This window comes from Hyaena hyaena, unplaced genomic scaffold (assembly GCF_003009895.1).
Source record: "Hyaena hyaena isolate Hyena2069 unplaced genomic scaffold, ASM300989v1 scaffold_688, whole genome shotgun sequence".
Taxonomy (NCBI): domain Eukaryota; kingdom Metazoa; phylum Chordata; class Mammalia; order Carnivora; family Hyaenidae; genus Hyaena; species Hyaena hyaena.
Window position 1 is genome coordinate 942,471 of NW_024081317.1, and position 20,189 is coordinate 962,659.

General features: G+C 36.4%; 1 protein-coding gene across 1 annotated transcript; it reads right to left on the reverse strand.

Moving 5' to 3' along the window:
- Nucleotides 1-11,110: 11,110 nt before the first annotated feature.
- LOC120220321 (protein S100-A11-like) lies at nucleotides 11,111-11,422 on the reverse strand. Its single transcript, XM_039217396.1, has one exon. It carries the CDS (start codon nucleotides 11,420-11,422, stop codon nucleotides 11,111-11,113), a length of 312 nt encoding a protein of 103 aa, XP_039073327.1.
- Nucleotides 11,423-20,189: the final 8,767 nt, after the last annotated feature.

Genomic DNA, 20,189 nt, shown 5'->3' on the forward strand with positions numbered 1-20,189 from the left:
TCCTATACCACCACCAACTACTTTCTAAATATTTATTCTTAAATACAGTGTTCATATAATATGTGAGAAACAATTTGATGCTCTCTTAGTTACATTGTATGTTTAACATGAACTCAAAAATGAAACACCTCTCTCTCCACAACCTCCCCACTTACTGGTTAAAGAGTCAGAGTTAAGGAGACTCATGAGGGATTCTTGACCTCATTTTCATTCTTGTGTTTCATAACTTATGGCCTTCAGCTCCTTATTTGCATAGACAAAAGCATCTAGTAATCAATCAACATGTTGTACATTCTATAATGACCATGTAATTAGCATGCCCTCTGCATTATTTCTGACCCCAACAGAGAGCGAAGAGATGTTGGTTGCTTTGAACATGAGACATATGACTTTGGGAGCACTATAGGGCAAACTGAAAAATTACAATTCATACTGGCTCCTAGATTTATTGTCTCTGTTTTTGGAAAGAAAAACTTAGTTTCCTATTAATTGTTAAAAGTGTCCACTTATTTTTCAAAGCTCTTTGAACTTAGAATTATATTTAGTTGTTTATTAAATGTTACCTGATTATTTTTTCCTGGAGGGAAAGTAGGATAGATTCCAAGTCCATTAAATAATATTTAATTTATTCTTTTATCTGAATGTAGGATTAAACGTCACTTTTATGGCTAAAAACCATATTTATCCATTTTAGAGCAATGTTTTCTCAAATACCTCAGTTACCTTCAGATAAGCTGTTTTCTAAGGGATACACAGTAAGTCCTTCAAAATCACGGATATCATGTGGAAGCTGCCTTAAGGGCATCTCTGAAGCACCTAATATTTTTGCAGAGATTCATTTAAATGAAGCATGAATACTCATACAAAATGCCGATATTGACTAATTATTCCTTGCTTTAGGATACAGACATTTACTATGACATGCCCTTGTTCCCTTCCTTGCTAGAGGTATTGCCATAGATAGTAAAATAAGTGAAATCAGAATTTGTTTCTACTGCCAAGCTCCATCATCTATCATCTAAAGTGCATTTGTTTTTTGTCATATTTTGCTAAGAAATTATTAGTGCTCGTTTGACTGAATTAAAATATGTGATTTGTATCTGAAATAGCAAAATGAAATCCTGAGGAATGATGAGTTGCTGGAAAGATAATTGGAATGAGTAGAATCTCTTAATTTATCATATTAAGAATTTATTTCTATGCTTTCAATCTCTATACATATATACTGGCTCCAACTGTAAGGACAAAAATACCCCTAGTATTAGGTTTCTTTCAAGGGAATATGTTTTTTGTGACTGCTGTTTTATTACTAAAGAAAGAATATATATATACATATATACATATATATATATACAGTAACTGAAATTAAACAAAAGGTCAGTCCAAGAACATCCTCCATGTTTATATGATTAATTCTAAGTTATATATGTATAGAAAATGGGGACCATGTATGGTATTCAGAATTCTAAAGATGTCCCCCTGGATTTATTTTTCTCTTTACTCAAACACTAATCTAGGTGTTGCTGTATAGAGATTTGAAGGTGGAATTAAGATTACTGGTCAACTCACCTCAATTTTGGAAGGTCATTTTAGATTATCAGGGTGGATCCACTGTAATCACATGGGTCCCTGAAAGCAAAAGACCACGGCAGGATATTCAGGCAGAAGAGGTGGCATAGAAAGATGAGGCAGAGAAAAAAGAATCAGTGAGATTCAAAGATTCATCATTGTTGGTTTTTAAGGGAGTCATCAAGTAGCCTGGAAATAAGATTTCTAGACGGTGAGAATGACCTATGTTAGACAGCCAGCAGTGAAGTGGGGACTTTATTCCTAGGACTGTATGGCACTAACGGAATCAACCCACACATACTCTACCTGGACTTGGGACCCTACAGAATTGTCAGTTCATAAATTTCTTTTGTTTTAAGCTACTAATGTTGTGGTGATTGTTTTGATGACAATGGAAAAAAAAAACATACTGTGTTTACTGCAACTGAGATTCTTAAGTAGGCAAACCTCACAATTCTCTCTTCGGAGAAGTTTCACTTCTGCACCTTATTAGCAGTTCTCCCTTTTAGTGATGTGTCAGGCAGTGAGCTGACTTATGGAAAAGAAAAAAAAAATGTCAAGTAGATTCTAAATGACCATTTTTATTTTACTGTCAAGATCAAGTCTTTTCAGTATTTTTAACTAGTGTATTATAGCCAGAGTGACCTTTTCAGAATCCACATCTCATCCAAGGTCTCGTCTTCCCCACCCTTCCCCGCCGTCCGTCTTGCTTAAACCCTTTCAGTGGCTTCCTTGTACTCTTAGGAAAATAGGATACTTAAAAAAAAAAATTCCTGCCAGGTTTGGGTTTTACTCGCCTCTCCAGGTTCATACTCATTTTATTTTATGATTCCTTCACATGGCATGTTTTCTTAGTATCTGCACCCTTTTACCTACTTGATGCCTGAAAGCATGGCAAATAGTTAATAGGATAGGCTCTCGAGTTATATTCTCCTAAATTCAAGTCCTGCCCTTGCCACTTCTAGTTCTGTGACCTCAGGCAAAATACTGAACTTCTCTGTGTCTCAATTTTCTCATATATATGAAGGGGAAGATTATAGTTCCAACTGTATTAATCTACTCGGGCTGCCCTTAAAAAGTACCAGACTGAGCAACATAAACAACAGAGATTTCTTTCTCACACTTCTGGAGACTGGAAGTCCAAGATCAAGATGTCCACTGATTTTGTCCTTGCTGAGACTTCCTTGCAGGTATCCTTGCAGATAGTCACTTTCTTGCTGTGTTCTCCTTGCTGTCTTTCGTTGGTAGATGGGTGTGGTAAGAGAGAGATCTACTTTTTTTATTAAACCTTATGTAACCTTAATTGTCTGCTAAAAGCCTATCTCCAAATACAGTAAAGGTTTGGGCTTCAATACATAAATTTGAAAAGAACACAATTTAGCCCATAACACCTGCTTTAAAGGATTGTCATTCACAGTATTTATTTATTTAGGTCACTTCTATTTTCTGCATGCTGTACACTTTTTCACTGACTCATTTAATGAGCGTTTGTGCCCTTAAATAGGCACCTATGCAGAGTTCTGATTCCAGATATAAGCAATAAGCACAAGTATAATTTAGATATTTTTCTTCTCATGGGGCCAAGTAACTGTACACCTATAGCTACAAACATAAAGCAGTGACAGCTATTTTTTAATATAACAAATATTTCTTACGTGCAGTCAGAATATATTTACTTCTCTATTCTGTTACTAATGTGTTTGATCAATTCAGCAGTAAAAATTGTAAATTTGGTCAAATAGCCATTTATTGATAAATTAGTAATTGGAACCATTTCAACCAGTAGAGTTAGGTGGACTTATTTGGAATATAAGCAAAGCTTTATACTAGAAGAATGTTTGTTTCATTTGAATGAGATAAGTTTTATTGGCTATTTTATTATAAGCTAACCATATTAAAGAATTATAGGAAAAATGCATATAAAGCCCTTGGCCAGGGCATGGAACATAATGAGTAGTTTTTGTTTTTGTTTTGTCTTATTTCCAGAAATGGTTGATTCCTACAAAGTGTGATCATTTTTCTAGGAAACAGGACATATCATAAACGTGACAAGATTGTAGTTCTGTAAGAAGAAAGGAATCTTGAACAAATAAAAAGCACATAGTTTAGTATCAACCAGGATGGCTGCTATTCAGAATGGAGGGTAAGGGGGCACCTGGGTGGATCCATTGGTTAAGCATCCGACTTTGGCTCAGATCATCATCTCTTAGTCCATGAGTTCCAGCCCCACGTCAGGCTTTGTGCTGACAACTCACAGCCTGGAGCCTGCTTCGAATTCTGTGTCTCCCTGTATATGTGCCCCTCCCCACTTGGTCTCTGTCTCTCTCTGTCTCTCAAAAATAAACAAACTTTTAAAAAGAATGAGGGATAATAAAATAGTGATACAAACAAGTAAGGTTGCTGAGCTACTTTAACAGAATGTCAGAAGATCTAGGACAGGTGACAATTAGTTTATCTCCTAGTGCACGGAGGTTGAAAAACAGTTTGCCTAAAGCCAAGGTCTTCAGCCCTATGATTTGTCCTTCTTTTCTCCAATAAAAACCCTATCTTTCTCTGCAGTCCATTGTGGGTCTCCTTTCTTAATCAAATATATGTCAGGAAATGGACTTAATAATTTTGTCCAGCAGCAAGTATACCAAACTGATCAGTTAGCATTGTAAATGTGTATGTTACTTTGTTCATTTCCACCAAGAAGGACAATTAAAAAGATTCTCTCTGGTGGTGGTAATATCACACAGAAAACAGAATCTCAGTATGTACTTCTTTATTTCTATTTTCTTTTGCATTAATTGCCTATATATTGTAAAACTAGTTAATTTTCACTGTACAAAATTTTGCCAAGTGTTGCTTTATATGTTTAATTACATCAATTAATTATTTGCATGATTTAACAGCCCATAGGCTACCAAAGAAATAATCGTTTTAAAAGCTTCAGGTTGCTGACTCTTTCTGAAGGAAAATTGGAAAAGATTCAAGTTGGAGAATGATTGATTTCTTAGTGATGTCTTTCTGTCATAAACCCAAGATATTTGAGAAAGACATGAATTTTTCTGCAGCATAGTGAACTGCCAGATACCAACATTTTAAAAACTTGAAGGTATTAAAAGGAGAATTGTGTACCAACAGTTAAACTTCACAAATGTCCTACAATTTCTATTTTGAATAAAATAACTTTTAAATGTCCTAGCAGTCCATGAGAATTCAGAGCTATTTTATTCAGTCATTCCAACAACTGGAGAAAGCATCATTTAAATTGTAGGCATACTATGTTTATGAAGAAGGTTCTTCAAGAAATGTTAGCTGTAGTGAGCATTCTAATGATGGCTGTGCAAATATTAAACAGCCTCTACAATTATGTTTCTGTTTTCTTTTCACTATTGAATGTTTACATTCTTAAAGCATCTCTGATCGATAGCCTTCATTGACTTTGTTTTCTCCTTTCTCAGCTCTTTCTTTACTTCTTTTACTTTAAGCATTTCTTCACATGGGGTTTTATTTGTTTATTTACTTTATTGTTGATGTGGGAGGGGAAGGTTGACCTCTTTTTATTAACAGCTTGAATTATCAGCAGGCACTGAGGCTTAGCGCCAAGCAAGGAACCCACAGACGAGCTTACTTTTTTTTTCCAGGACCACTTTCAACCTTGAATACAGACCGCTGGATAATGTCACACTGGATTCTTGCTGAATATTTTCTGAGAGCTTCTTTTATGCTTGTCTCAGCGTTGGTTTAAAATGAGATCAGGACTAAGAAGACCCAAGATGCTTTCACGTAAGTCTCTTCTCATTTGCCCTTTCTCTCCCAGACTTTTTTTTGCCACTCTGGCTTTCATGAATACTGAGCTGTATCTTGACTCCATGTGTGTAAGGACTCAGTGATTTTAAAATTTTAAACATGACACAGAAATTCAGTATGACAGGATTCAACCCATAATCTTTATGTGCAAGTCTCCAAACCTGGTCTCCCTAGTGTAGTCTTCTCAGTGAAGGTCAAGAACACCACCGTCCACTCCTTGTACAAGCCAGAAAACCAGCAGTCAACCTTGATATCCTTCTTTTCTTTCACTGTGAAGTTCAACAAAAAATTCTGTTTTTGTTCATTCCTAAACATCCCTTATTTCTTCCCAGTAATCTCTATCTCCATGACCATCACCTCTAGTTTAGACCAAGTGTTTACTATCTCTTGTCTAGAGGAGCAATCTTCCTAACTGATTCACCCACAGGCACTTTTGGGTGTTTTTCAGTTGTTGTCACACTGCATTTACCCGAATAAATCTGTGATGATATCACATGCTTCTTCTCATACGTGAAACACTTCCATGGATTCTCTTTACAACTTATATGATCTATGTATGTTTTTGCTCCTTTTTACAGCTTCATTTCAACCTATATATCCAATCCACCTTTTTGGTTTTTCAATTAGACCATGTCCCTTCTTTTATAAGACTTTAGCACACACTGTTCCTTCTCCCAAACACTCTTCCGTTCAGCCATGCCCTCAGGTACACATACATATGCACAGGCATAAAATCATTTTTTGCAAAATTATTTCCTTCTTATTTATTCAAGTTTTAGATTTTAGTTACAATGGTTTCTTCCTGGGAAAACACTTCCTAACCTTTCTAACTAGATCAATTTGTCTCCTATATAACACTTAACCACATGTTTAATTTTACATTTATTTCTAGAATTAACTAGGATTAATTAGGTTGTAGGCTGAAATTTCTATGAAAGTAGGCTCCATATTTGTTTTCATTTAATATCAGATCCTTGACATCTGGCTTATTGCCTGACATAATATCTACTCCATAAATATATATGGAAGAAAATAGTGGACTTTGTTTAGTACACATAAAAGAGTGCAACTCATTTTCTACCTAACATTTCTTCATTTATTTGAAGAGAACCATCATGTTTCGCATTCCAACTTGGACCTTCTTCAGGAATAATGACCTTCAGTTATTCAGTCAATCTTTACATTAAATACTTTTGTGACCTCTTATAATCTTGATCATCCCTCCCTGAGTATGCCTTTCACTGTCTAGATAAAATATAGATAGGTGTGCCCAGAAATGAACCCAGTACTCTAGGTAACATTTTTTTTTTGTACATATGTCTCTCAACTTCCCTGTTCATTCAATTTTGTAGAGAACAGATTAACTCATAAAGTAGCCATCCTGCAACCATTATTAGACTAGCCACCCTAATCTGTTTCTGAGGCAACTTATTTAATTTTTTGGATATAATTCCCAATTTGGTTTAGTGTATAATACAATAGTTCTGTCTTATTCACTTTGCTCATTTTCAACTGTAGTGAACTTAGAATCGTAAATCCTATCATAGAGTATCTGAATGTAAAGATCTTTATTTGGATCACTTTGTTTCTGAGATGAGGAAATGGAATCCCTAGAAATCAAAATTATGTGCTGAAAGCTCTGAGAAACACCAGAGTTAGAACTGAAATACAGCTCCTCTGACTCCTAGCCTTGAAACAATTTAAAGATATACCAAAGATGATTAACTATTGGAATAAAATCTAGGAAGAGTTTTTTTTAACTATATCATTTTTTGTGTTACTTTGTACCTATTTTATACCCACTATTCAAGACTCTGTTTCATTATATCTGAGTTGGTAGTTGGCTATCAGCAGGAAGGGAAAAAAAAAACCATAGTGATTCTTTTAATCATACAATTTATGTGGCTAATGTATTAAACAACTAGTATTTGTTTCTATTTTTTTTTTTTTTTTACTTGTAGAAGAAGAGAAAGCATGAGTGGGGGAGAGGGGAAGAGAGAGAAAATCTTAATCAGGTTCCATGCTCAGCATGAGGAGCCTAATGTGGGACTCAATCCCACGACTCTGGGATCATCACCTGAGTTGAAATCAGTGGTCAGACACTCAACCTACTGAGCTGCCCAGATGCCCCAACAGTTAGTGTTTTAGTAAGCTGCTATTATAGTAGCTATTAAAATAATGATAATGGTGATGATACTAATAATTACATGCAAGAGAGAAAAGTCATTCAATACTAACATAAACATGAAGGATTTCTAATTTTTAAAAAGTTTGTGTAGCATTGTATGAGCATTTAGTAAAACTGTTTTTCCTTTAAGTTGGGATCCCTCTGTATTAGTACCCCCTTCGATTTCCAAGTGTTTTTTGTTGTTGTTGTTGTAGTTGTAGTTTTTGTTGTTTCTTTGATTAAGAGGAGTAAAACCTCCTCATTTTATTTCTGATCCTCCCAGCCGCCAATAGTGAGAATGTATGTCACACCACCCATATGTTCGTCTCCAGATGGCTAGCCTGCTTCTCTCAGTTCCCCCACCTGCCTGGGCCAAAGGCATGCTGTGCTCAGAACCCCATGGATAACATGGAAGATGCTGGTGCCTGCTGTTATCTGTGCACTCTCATGTCCACAGTTTCACAAGAGAACAAGAGAGGAAAGAAAGAAAGACAATGGTGAGGGGCGCAAAAAGAGAACTAAGGGAGGGGGAGGGACAGGAGGAAAGAAGAAAAGGAAAAAGGGGAAGGAAGGAGGAAAAGATTACAATTCAATAAGAAAATTGTAGATATCTTATGATAGCCCATTGTTATTTTGACAATTTAAGGAAATGAGTACTGTGTACTCAAATATAAAACCCATATCCTTTAAATATAGTTACATGAAACAAAATACAAATTCTTGTTCTGACATTAGAACTGGTGCTGTATTGAACTGGCCCTGGACATGAAATAAAAAGCTTCAAGTGGTTTTCTCCTATTTTCTAGGGAAGACAACCCATGCATTTGTGTGAAGTGTCTCATATACATTGCTCAGAAATAATGTCCAAGATATAAAACAACATGTTGCTGATATGTTTGAGTTGCAAGCCAAGCAGAAATTCAAGAATAAAAGAGAGATGACAAAAATCACAAAGGTGATTTCCTCTCTTATTTTTTAAATTTTTAAATGTTTTATTTATTTCTGAGAGAGAGTGAGAGAGAGAGCAGTGGAGGATCAGAGAGAGAGAGAGAGAGGGAGACACAGAATCCGAAGCAGGTTCCAGGTTCTGAGCTAGCTGTCAGCACAGAGCCCAATGCAGGGCTTGAACCCGTGAACAGTGAGATCATGACCTGAGCTGAAGCCAGACGCCCAAACAACTGATCCACCTGGGGCCCCTCCTCTCTTTTATTTTTATGTCCCCCATTTTTTACCCACTGCACCATCCTCAACCTACCTCAGAATCGCCTTTGATAGTCCAAGAGAACCATGCAGTAGTTAATCAAGGCCATGGTAAAAGCTGTCATAATGCCCCAAACTCTTTCTTTCTCAAGTAGAGTAGAGTAAAAGCCAAATGTTGTTATGTAGAGAAAAGCATAAAGAGGAGTAAAGAGGAAGAAGGGAAACTGGTTGGAAGACAATTGCAGTAAATCCAGGGGAGAGATAATGGAGGACTGGACTAGGGTAGTAATGTTGGAGCTGGGGAGATGTGGGTGCATACTTGATTATATTAAAGGTGAGACTTACAGAATTTCTTTATTAGTAGGACCTGTAATGAGCCAGCAAGAGATAAGTCAAGGTTAATTCACATGGACTTGGCCTGAATAACTGGACAAATGAAACTGCCCTTACTTGGGATGGGAAGGAGTGTAGATGTAGAAGACTTTGTTGCGTGAGGAGTGGGGACAGATTGGAAGTTCTATTTCAATATGTTGATTTTGAGTTCCTGGTGGGGATTTCCATTGGGCTATGGTTGGAACAAAAAGTCTGGACTGTTTTCATCATAGATATTATTTGAAGAAATTAGATAGGATAAGATCCCGCAGGGAATGGGTATCATAACAAGCAGTGAGGTGATGAAAGTATTGTTCAATGAATGAGACACTAATATTAAGAAATCAAGGAGGTAAAATGAAGCTACCAAAGGAGGTTGAAAAGGAGTAGTTGGTTACTGAAAAATAAAGAATAGATGGTATTCTGGAAGGCAAGTCAAAAGTTATTTCAGGGATGGCAGAGTGATAAGTAAGTTCAGAGATAAGTGGGAAGAACATACAATTAGACATAATACTAATAAAATGAATACAATTACTAATAACGAGAGTGGTTAAGCCCAATATTATTAACTATTAATAAATAAATCAATGTAAAATATAAAACTAAGATAAATGTTGCAAAAGAAAATGTGATATTTTATAACAATAGGGACAGCAGAAGACACAGGGTCAGGAATTTTTCTCCAAGGAAATGAGATAAAGGATGAAATATTTATACAATTGAGCTACTGAAGGTAGAATGGGGAGGGTTTGAAGTGTTACAATAGGAATAGATAGTGTTTTCGATGGCTCAGTATAGAAGAAAACACAGGAAGTTCAAGGACAAGGAGGGAAGGATCTGGCTTGAAGCATGTGTATGTATGCACACACATGTGCATGCATGTATACACACACACACACACACACAGAGTAAATGTGTGTGGCAACTTAGATACAGGATTATGTATGCGTATGAGATTTCTTGAGAATCGCCAAAGATGAGAAGTGCACACCATTGTATCAGTTAGGATGCTTTTGGCTGCAAGTAAGAAAATATCTGAATAAAAATGAGACTTAACGATTAGGGGTTTACTAATAAATCTCAAAAAGAAGTGCAGAGAGAGGTAATTCGAAAGAAGGTTTTAGTGACTTCATGATATCAGAGTTCCAGATCACTTCTATAGGGACCCTCTTAATCTCCCCTCCACAGCCACTAGACAGCTGCTGTGGCTCATAGTGGCAACTGCTACAGAAATTTCTAAGACAAGAAAGAAGCAAGGACTTTCTTCTCACATATTCATTCCTATCTATCAATTAATAAAATATTTCTCAGTGACCTTCAACCAAGTTCACTTCAGTGTACCTGACCAGAACTAGGATCACTGGCCCTTCCTAGCTGCCATGAGAGTTGGAAACACAAATTCAGATGATTTGAGATTCAAGTTTGTGATATGTTGGTAAATATTTAACAAATGGCTGTGGGGGGGGGCACATGTTTGTACCTTTATAAGGGTGTTATAAATTCCATTGCTAAAGGGAATATTGTAGCACAATATTTACAAATAATGATAGTATATGTAGTATTCTTGATAACTTTTGTATACCTGATTGATTTGTACAGAATATGTCCTTCAAGTATTTTCTAAACTTTGCATCTGTAGCTTTGTATCAAACTGTTTTTGCAGCTCAGGAGCATAGTTCAGCATGAATGTTATTTGATAATTTCATATGAGTTAATGAGTGATACAAAAATAAAGCAACAGTGAAGATGTATGTCAGAATTGTACCCATTATTAATGTGAGGGCATCTTTGCTAGATCTTGTGTGCGTGTGTGTGTGTGTGTGCGCACGTGTGCGTGTGCATGCACTTTTAAAAGCACTGTTGCTCTGTTACCTACTGGCAGGACTGGCTTGCATGGGGCTGTGGATGCTTTGGGCTCCAGGTATGCATAGGATGGGAGGAGAACATGAGGAGTGGGAAGGAAAGGAAGTGGTCTGCTCCAGGGCCAGGCCCAGGAGCCACTCAGATTCACTTCCACAAATGGGTAGACTTTGTAAATGAGTCATAGCAAGCTTTGACCATGCTGCCAGTAAGATTAAGAAATTTTTGGAAATCTAGCTGCCCATTAGAATTGAGGCCCAGTTTCTTCATCATGCGGTCAAGGATAGTAGTGTCCTTCTGGTTCTTTGTGAAGGCAAACAGTTCTGTGTCCATGAAGGTTAGAAGCTCTGCCTTGGAGAGCATGCTGTTGTTACCCTCCTTTCCAGCATACTTCTGGAAAATAGCAGTCAGAGACTCAGTGCACTGCTGAGTCTCGGCAGGGCTGGACATTTTCACCATATCTGCATGAAACAGGCACAGACGCTGTTACCCAGCGGTGGTGGCGCTTCTTTGCCAGATCGCTGAATACCAGAAAAATGGTTCATCAATATGTGGTTTTTTTTTCATAACGTGTGACATGCTTTTAGACTACATTATTAACATTTTTACATTACTCCTTTAAGTCTCGATAATTGGCAAAACAATGAATCATGTTTTGATTTGTAACATTTGCCAGTTTTGTTTGTTTGTTTGTTTTTTCGGGGGGTGGTGGTAGAAATACTGTCAACATAACCAGTTTCATGCTACCAACATGATGCCCCTGGATATAGAGTTGAGGTGTGCAGTGACATACATTCTGTAGGATTCCACTTTACACCCACAATAAATGTAAATAAACCCAAGATAATAGATAATAGTACTCAGTAGTAAGATAATTAGAAGTTTTGAGCTTTTACTATATTGTTTTTAATGAAATTAATTTAATTGTGAGTTTATGTAGTTTGATTTTTGATGTCTGTGTTTAATAATCAGTTTGTAAGATTCCTGGAAATTGAACATTTGGCTCTCACACCCCTCTTTGGATCAGGTCCACTAGCAAGACATAACATCAGCAAGGAAGGAGCAAAGGATACTGTTGGGTTTGCAGACTTTAAATATTTTAACTTAGTAAAGTACAACAATAGGAGTACTTTCACTCCTAACTATGTATAATAACTAGAGATCTGTTACTTAAATGGGCCCCTCCATATTTTTAGGTTCATTGAGATAAAAGACATCTTTGAATCTTTTTTTTTCCTCATCAACTTTTCCTACCACTTCCTTACTTCCATTGATTAAGAGCAAATATAATATTGACTTCCCACACAGACAAAATGTCAATGAAAGGGAAAATAACCTGGAGTCAATTGAATTCTCTTTTTAATGCCTCATTGATTTTAAGGCTCTTGGATAATGAATGGAATAAAAAAAATTAAAGTTGTCCTGAAAGGAGGTAATTCAGTCCAAGCTCCTTTATACACATGAAAATGGAGACACCTCATGTTTGAATATTCTGCCTCAAGTTACCAGGTAGTGACAAAGAAAAGATAAGAACTCTAGCTCCTGATTGGAAGGTCATGCCTTTTATATTGCTCTACACCAAACCTTAATTCCTGAACCATCTTTTGTCAGGGGAGTCTTTGATACATTCCTTGGGCATGAAAAGGACTGTCCTATCAATCAGGTCTCCATGCCTGGCCTATGAAATCCACCACGGGCACAAGCTCAGTGAAGTTCTGTTCCAGCTCATTGTGCTAGAAATAAACGGAGGTCTCACAGCAGCCATTATAGTCTAATTATATTTGACAGCCAACCTGACAAGTTTTGTTTATTTGTTTGTTTATTCCTTTAGTGCTTATGGCTTCAAAAAAATGAATCACACTGTCAAAACCATCTTACCCTTCAGGAGTTCTCTCTTTACTTCATTTAGAAGCTTACAAAAGCATCTATTTCTAACATGCCTGGTGAAAATAATAAAGCAAATGGTTTCACTGAGAAGTCTGTGTAAGAATGCATCATTTGTGTGACAGCCCGTGATGGTCAGCCACCTCTGATACACTGGTACACTGACTAAGGGTGTCAGAATCATGATCTCATATAGGAAAGCACATAGGAAGATTTTCATGTCTGAGAACAAATGAGTGGTGTGGGATTATTTTTAATCCTTTAAGGAGGGAGCAACAAATGTGTCTACAAAATTCAGGCAACACTAGACATAAAATTGCATAAGGTTCATTAATGGCACTATCACTAGTGGATGGTTAACAGATTACATTTGACCTTCCTGTGATTTATCTTTCTCCAGATCACTCACCTTTTTAGAAATACCAACAGCATGTACTCAAATGTGTTACGATAAATTGAAATTGACCACTTTAAAATAGAGTTGCTGGCTAAAGATCTCTACCTTTTTCCTGTCTAACTCTAATTTTACCAGTTTTGCTAAGACCATTGTTATATCCTAAATGGTTCAAAACAAAGTAATAAAAATTTGGAATAGTACTCTTGAGATCCAGTTCTGTATCAGCTGATTTAAATGATAATTTGATCCTACTTAAGTACAAAAAAAAAAAAAAAATCCAGGAAGGGGAAGATAGAATCTAATTGTGATAGCAGTCTGTGTGAGGAACAACTATGGTTGCCTGCAAGCTCTTCATGAGTCATTATGGGGACAAGACTACAGTGTGAGTGTGAACATTTTGAATCTTGCCTTCCTCTGAGCTTCTCCTAGCCCCACTCCAGCCCGGACTGGAGACTTCATGCCTGGAGTGCCATCAGCTTGAGCAATATGTTTTCATTTTCCATGTCTTTGATTAAGCTTCACCTGGATACCACTGCAACTCAGTGTTGAGAGTTTGGGCGCTATTGAATTTGCTCATTCATCATGTGCTTATAGTGTCATCTAAGTTATGTTTTTCTTACTCTCTGTTCTAATGTGGCTATGGGTAATTGGTGATATTGCTATTTTTGACAATGTAAAAAGTAGAGAAATACATTTTATACATGTTTCCTTTTATACACTATTATATATATAGCGATTCCCAGAACTAAAAGAGCTTAATGAAAGTAGACTGTACTGAGTTTAGCTCTAGGGAAGACATAAGTAAAATACATAAAAATTGAGTATACTTGGGTGAAAATCCCCAGGAAGACTTTGGAGACTTAGTAAATCACTAAGTGGTATAGTTGGGAAAAAAACAGAGAACTCAAGTTTATAGAACTCATATTCATGTGTGAGAAAAATGAAAAATTAGTGGGTACCTCCTAACTGGAATAAAATACTCATAAAAAGAATTGTTATACTTTAGTGATATTCAGTTTATTTTTGTGACTTTGTTAGTGGATGGAAATTGTGAGTTCACAGATTCTGGTCAGCTTTAGAAAAATATTTCTAACAGATGGAGATATTCAAAGATGGAATATGCTGCTTTATAATCAATACCCTCTTTCAAAAGCTGTCCAAATGGTACTGAAAAACAAATATATTAGCAAGTTTATAAACGGGTGTGATTTATTAGACATAGGGTTCCAATAAGTGGATTCTCTAAGATTTCTTTCAATTCAGAGAATCTATGATTCAATGGTACATCATTGCTGACTTCAACATTTATATCTCTAAACACCTGACTGTATGTAGTTTTATTAAGATGATGAAGAGTAGAATGCCGTGATCCTCATTTAGTTTTCTGTTAATTTGTAATCTCTCATCTAAAATACAGCAGATGACAAGTTTTGCTCAAGTACTATCCCTACCACATGTTAACATTAATCACTCAACCTAGAAGAATGAGTAGTGGCTATTTATAAACCTATACCTAATTTTTTAAATCTTAATTTTCCTATCTAGGTTTTCATATATTTAATTAGCTTATAGATGATTCATTTATTAAATCATAAAGCTTAGGTATTGATAGCATAGTCTTTACAAAGAAATGTTTAATAATGGAGAATAATGTTTAATCAAGGTGTTGAATGTGAAACCGACTGATAATTTGAAAGGTCAACAATAAAGGGCTGTCACCCATCATGATTTAATCAGTCACATTTTATTAAGAGCTACTCAAAAACAAGTGAGAACATTCACAAAAGGATTAGTTTCTAACATCTAAGCATGTATTCTAAGAACATCACTAGCCATAGTGTTCATGGCATTAATTACCTAGAAGTATGCCATTTTCTAAAGGAGCAACAAAGCTCCTTAAATATTAACATCACTAAGAATAGGCTGTAGAAATGTAAAGTCAAATGCAAGCCTCTATGGGGTACAAACTTCTTTATGAGAATGTCAACATGATAGATAAAAAGCCCCCTGAAAGACAGATATTATGTTATGCATTCTTCAAATGAAATAGATCATAAGTACATTATCACGCTTCGTTATCCTGAGGTAAAGCAATTAATATTCTTCTTTTCCAAATAGTGTTAACTGCCAAAGAAAACTTGTGAAGAGGCCCTTTAAGCCAAAATAAGTTTGTCATCCAAACCATTGTTTCAACCACCACAATGTCTATTCTGCCATTTCGCATGTTTCTGTAACTCAAATTAAAACATATATGCTTGATAAGTAGAGGGATGTCAGTATTATGCAAAATTTCATTAGTTCACATGCCATTTTCTCAAGCAAGACAAGTGTTAATAGCTAATAACTTTCAGCAGGAAGGGGAAAAAGCCTTCATTTCAGCTACTGTCTTAGCAGTGGGAGCCCTTCCAGAACATTCCATTTGAAATGTAAGCAGGCAGGGTTTCCAGACAGGCTCACCATCAGCTTCATTCAATTAGTAGCAAGTTGCACTTCCTTTTAAGTCGGCATTAACATCAGCCTTGCTGTCTGAGATCTGTATTATGTTTCTTAATAGAAACCTACCAGACCTCCTTAATTAAAGTGTTGTGCGTGTGTGTGCATGTTCACACGTGCACATGCATTACTAAAAAAAAAAAAAAATCTGTGGAAACATTTAGCTACACTAATCTACTTGCCTCAGCAGTCCAAGTTAACTCCACAGGTTATTGGTACTGTTTCTGTCTTTGATTCAGTTAAAAAAATTTACTTAAGATTTGCTTTTCCGGGGCACCTGGGTGGCTCAGTTGGTTAAGCGTCCGACTTCGGCTCAGGTCATGATCTCATGGTTCGTGGGTTCGAGCCCCACATCGGGCTCTGTGCCCACAGCTAGCTCAGAGCCTGGAGCCTGCTTTGGTTCTGTGTCTCCCTCTCTCTGACCCACCCTTGCTCATGCTCTCTCTCTCTCTCTCTCTCTCTCTCTCTCTCTCTCTCAGAAATAAATAAAAAATAAAAATAAAAAAAAAAGATTTGCTTTGCCACCTCCTGCTATTATGCAGAACATGAAGTCTTTTGGTAATACATATCATTATAGAGAACTACCTCTACTGTGATAGGCACAGGTGGTCTAGAATTGAGTAATGCATGGTCTATGCCTTCATGCGGCTCAGGGTTTAGTGAGAACATGTAAGCTACGAGTTCTAATTGGTTGTGATGAGTGCTATTTCTATACAGGATAATGTGAGCTTTTAGAGGTTAAAAGGCCCCAATATGGGGCGCCTGGGTGGCTTAGTCGGTTAAGCGTCCGACTTTCACTTAGGTCATGATCTCGCGGTTTATGGATTCGAGCCCCGCGTCTGGCTCTGTGCTGACTGCCAGCTCAGAGCCTGGAGCCTATTTCCGAGTCTGTGTCTCCCTCTCTCTCTGACCCTCCCCTCTTCACGCTGTCTCTCTCTCCTAGAAATAAATAAAAATATTTAAAAAAATAAAATAAAACAAAATAAAAGGCCCCAATATGATGGGATTTATTACTTTCTAAGTAGTTAATTCCACAGTAAGGAAGTTATGATCATTGAAGCTTATTATATGGAACAAGAATTCTCTTTTCATGTATTCAGTCAGTAAACAATTATTTGACAGTTTCCATGGATCAGAACTTTTCTGAGCAACTAGAAGAGTAAACAAAGGAAAGAATGAATCTGTGAATAATTAAAATAATTTCAGATGCTAACAAGTTTCCTGAAGTTAAATAAAGTATTGCACAGAGATTGCCTGTGCAAGTTGGAGAAGAGGTTAATACTTTACAGGGCAGTGAGTGAATGTTCTTCTTTGGTGGAATATGGGGTTCAGCCAACGGAAGAAAGGGGAGGAACTTTGCAGGCTGAAGAAACTAAATATGGAAAGGTTTTAGTTAGGACCAATATGTTGATCCTTAGTAATTTAAATTTGATTGTGGGTGAGATAGAAAGCCACTGGAATCCTTTAAGTGGGGAAGGGATATGACAGTTTATGTTCTGAAAATGTTAGTTTGGCTTGCAATTGCTGGATAAAGAAGTAGAGAAACAAGTTAGGAGACAAGTACAGTGGGCTTGATGAGGCTTGGTAGTGGCTTGGTAAGGACAGAGGGTGCCATGAGCAATGGAAATAAAGTGGTTAGAGATATGGTTTGGTGGTAGGATGGGAGGAACATGCTAATGAATGAAATGTGTTGGAGATGAATCAACAACAATCAGAGAAGTCCATCAAATAAACACCAATAGTTTTCTACATTTCTACTTCATTTGGTTCCTTTACTCTTTATTACTGGAGGTTTTCAACCCAAGGCTAGGTGACAACTTTTTGTGGCTTTTATAAAAGTTTTCCTGCCTCGGTCTGTTTGTATATTGGAGCAATATCCTCCAAAGAAGCATCCACCAAATGATTTGTAGATGGGATTTTTTAAGGAATATCATTCATTTAACAACATGAACTATTAGGGAAGAAATGTGTATCAAATGCCATAATAACTTGTAACTTGTAAGAACAAGTCAAAAGCTCTCCATTATACCTATCTTCACCTTCATAATTCCTTTCCCAAACATGTGTCTCATACTTCTACATATATGCTTTTCAACTTTCAACCTCCCTCTAGAAAAATAAAATGATCAGTAAGCACTCTAATTCAAAAGTAATAGGCAATGAAAAAAATATTGATTATACTAAATCACCAAATGCAAATGTAGTATGAGAGGATAAGAATGTTTGGCTAGAGCTACAGTATTATAAAATAAATGATTTGCTAGTCATTGAAGGCTCTTGTCCATGTAAGTGAGTAGAAATATATAGTATTTGCTTATTATCTCCAGCCCAAGTAGTAAATTATCACTGAAATGGCAAAGACTGAAGTGGATATAAATTTGGGGTTTGCAGTGCCGAGGAGTTGGGAGCTTGGTATATATTTCAAAAGCCTTTGGAGGCTACCGATCATCATGATATGCAGCCCAATGCTGCAGATAAAGTATAAAGGTGATTTCTAGCTTGAAACTTAACCAAGGTTCCCCTGGCTTACAGTTAGAAAATTTGTTTTCTCTCTAAACTGTTTACTGACTTCCCTTTATTTCTTTTCAGGTTTAGATTGATTGCTAAAATACCAAATTATTCATATTTCATTATCCTCTGGGAAATAATTTTAGAAATTAACCTCTCCACCACTTATTTTTCTTTTGATTACAAATTGGTTGATTCAACAATTATCTATTAACTCTTACTCTCTAGCACACTCTTCTAGGCACTATAGAGCGATGAACAGAAGAGCTATAGCTTCTGCCTTCAGAGTTTATCACCTAGTGAAGCTTAGAAAGACAATAGAACAAGTAAATACATATGAAATAAATTAATTAAAACAGTAGTGATAACAGAGGAGAATAATGAGACATGCTTTGCATGAAAGTAAGTTTGCTTAAGGTAAAATACATGTGTATGTAGGAGTTATGAATTAGCTTAATCTATTAGGTGCCTGATGGTAAAGAGAACATAGCTGTGAATTTAGTCTTTGGATGCTGCATTTAGCTTTTTACATAGTAGTGGCTATTATCTTGCGAATAATTGTAGTGTATTTCAAGGAAGATGAGATACAGGGTTTATATGGCTGAGTCCTGTCTTATCATCACTTCTGGTAAGAAAATAGAAGTTATGTGACCTGTTAATGGCTTAGTAGTGTCATCTTAGCAAGCAAAACAAGTTTTCTTTTCTTCCATTGTTGTTATGTTATAGATTCAGCACTGTATGCTTGCAGTCTTTTTTCAAGGCTGCTCTATTTATGTTTCATGTGGAAGGCATTTTATCTTTATGTTAGTGGTACTTAATGGCTTCTTCCATTGTGGCAATACCATAGAGTGCCATTTTCTTTTCCTTCTACTCCCTTAGCTGCCTCTTGCCCATATGGAGTTTCTTAAAAAGGTGAATTATGTGATTGCCTGAGGAAGCCAGCTCCAGCAATATCACAGAGGCATGATACTCTATTAAACTAAGACGATCTAAAGCACATGGGAGGGAAATATGACTGGAAACTATATCCCCTGGTTACTCTTAAGAGCCTCACTCAGTTTTCAGTGTCTTTTGGTAATATTACAGAGCTTTTTGGGATAACTTCTGTTTCTCTTCTATGGTACTCTTCCCAATGGGAGAGGAAAGAAAATCCTGATTCTTTTATAAACTGTTGCTGAAATATAGTATATTTTATGTGTGCTATGAATTGCCTTCTGTGATTTTTTGAAAAACCCATTTTCATATGTACTGTATCCTTCATTTAGGAGTCTGCACATTCTCTTTACTTGTAATTCCTATTCTAAGGAACAAATTGCAGATCCTTTGTGTTTTAATCATCAGTTACCCTACTCAATTGTTTTAAGTACTCTGTAAACTAAACCTGGTATGTGTCTTTCCCAGCTTAATTATTGAAGAGTTTTTGAAAGCACCAGGATTTCACTAGTGATCAGTATAGATTGGTCCAGTCTTCAACCACTTTGTGTTCATTATTAAAGCCTTAGTTTCTGATGCTAAGTTGGAGACAGAGAACTGATGATGCTGGTTAAACAAATGCCTAATGAGGCAAGTGGAAACTACCTCTGGGCTCTAAGAAATGCAAATGGTTCCAGTGACAGAGTATCACAGTGGGCACTGTCAATGTCCATCTGATGACTATTTCAAGCTGAGTTGAGAGGCATTGGTAACATGTAGTGAATTACATGAAACATGGAATTTTTAGTGTTTTACATAATTATGCTTATTGACCATTGATACCCTGAGTCTCAATCCCACTGCATTGGCCCATTTCATAAAACAAACATCTGAGGCAGTAATCTTCAGCAAATAAACCATTCACAGAGTGTGAAAATTGTGATATGAAACAATAATTGACCTGAAATTCCATAGATTGAGACTTCAAAACCATTGAAGCAATTACAAAGGATCTGGGAGACATAATTCTCC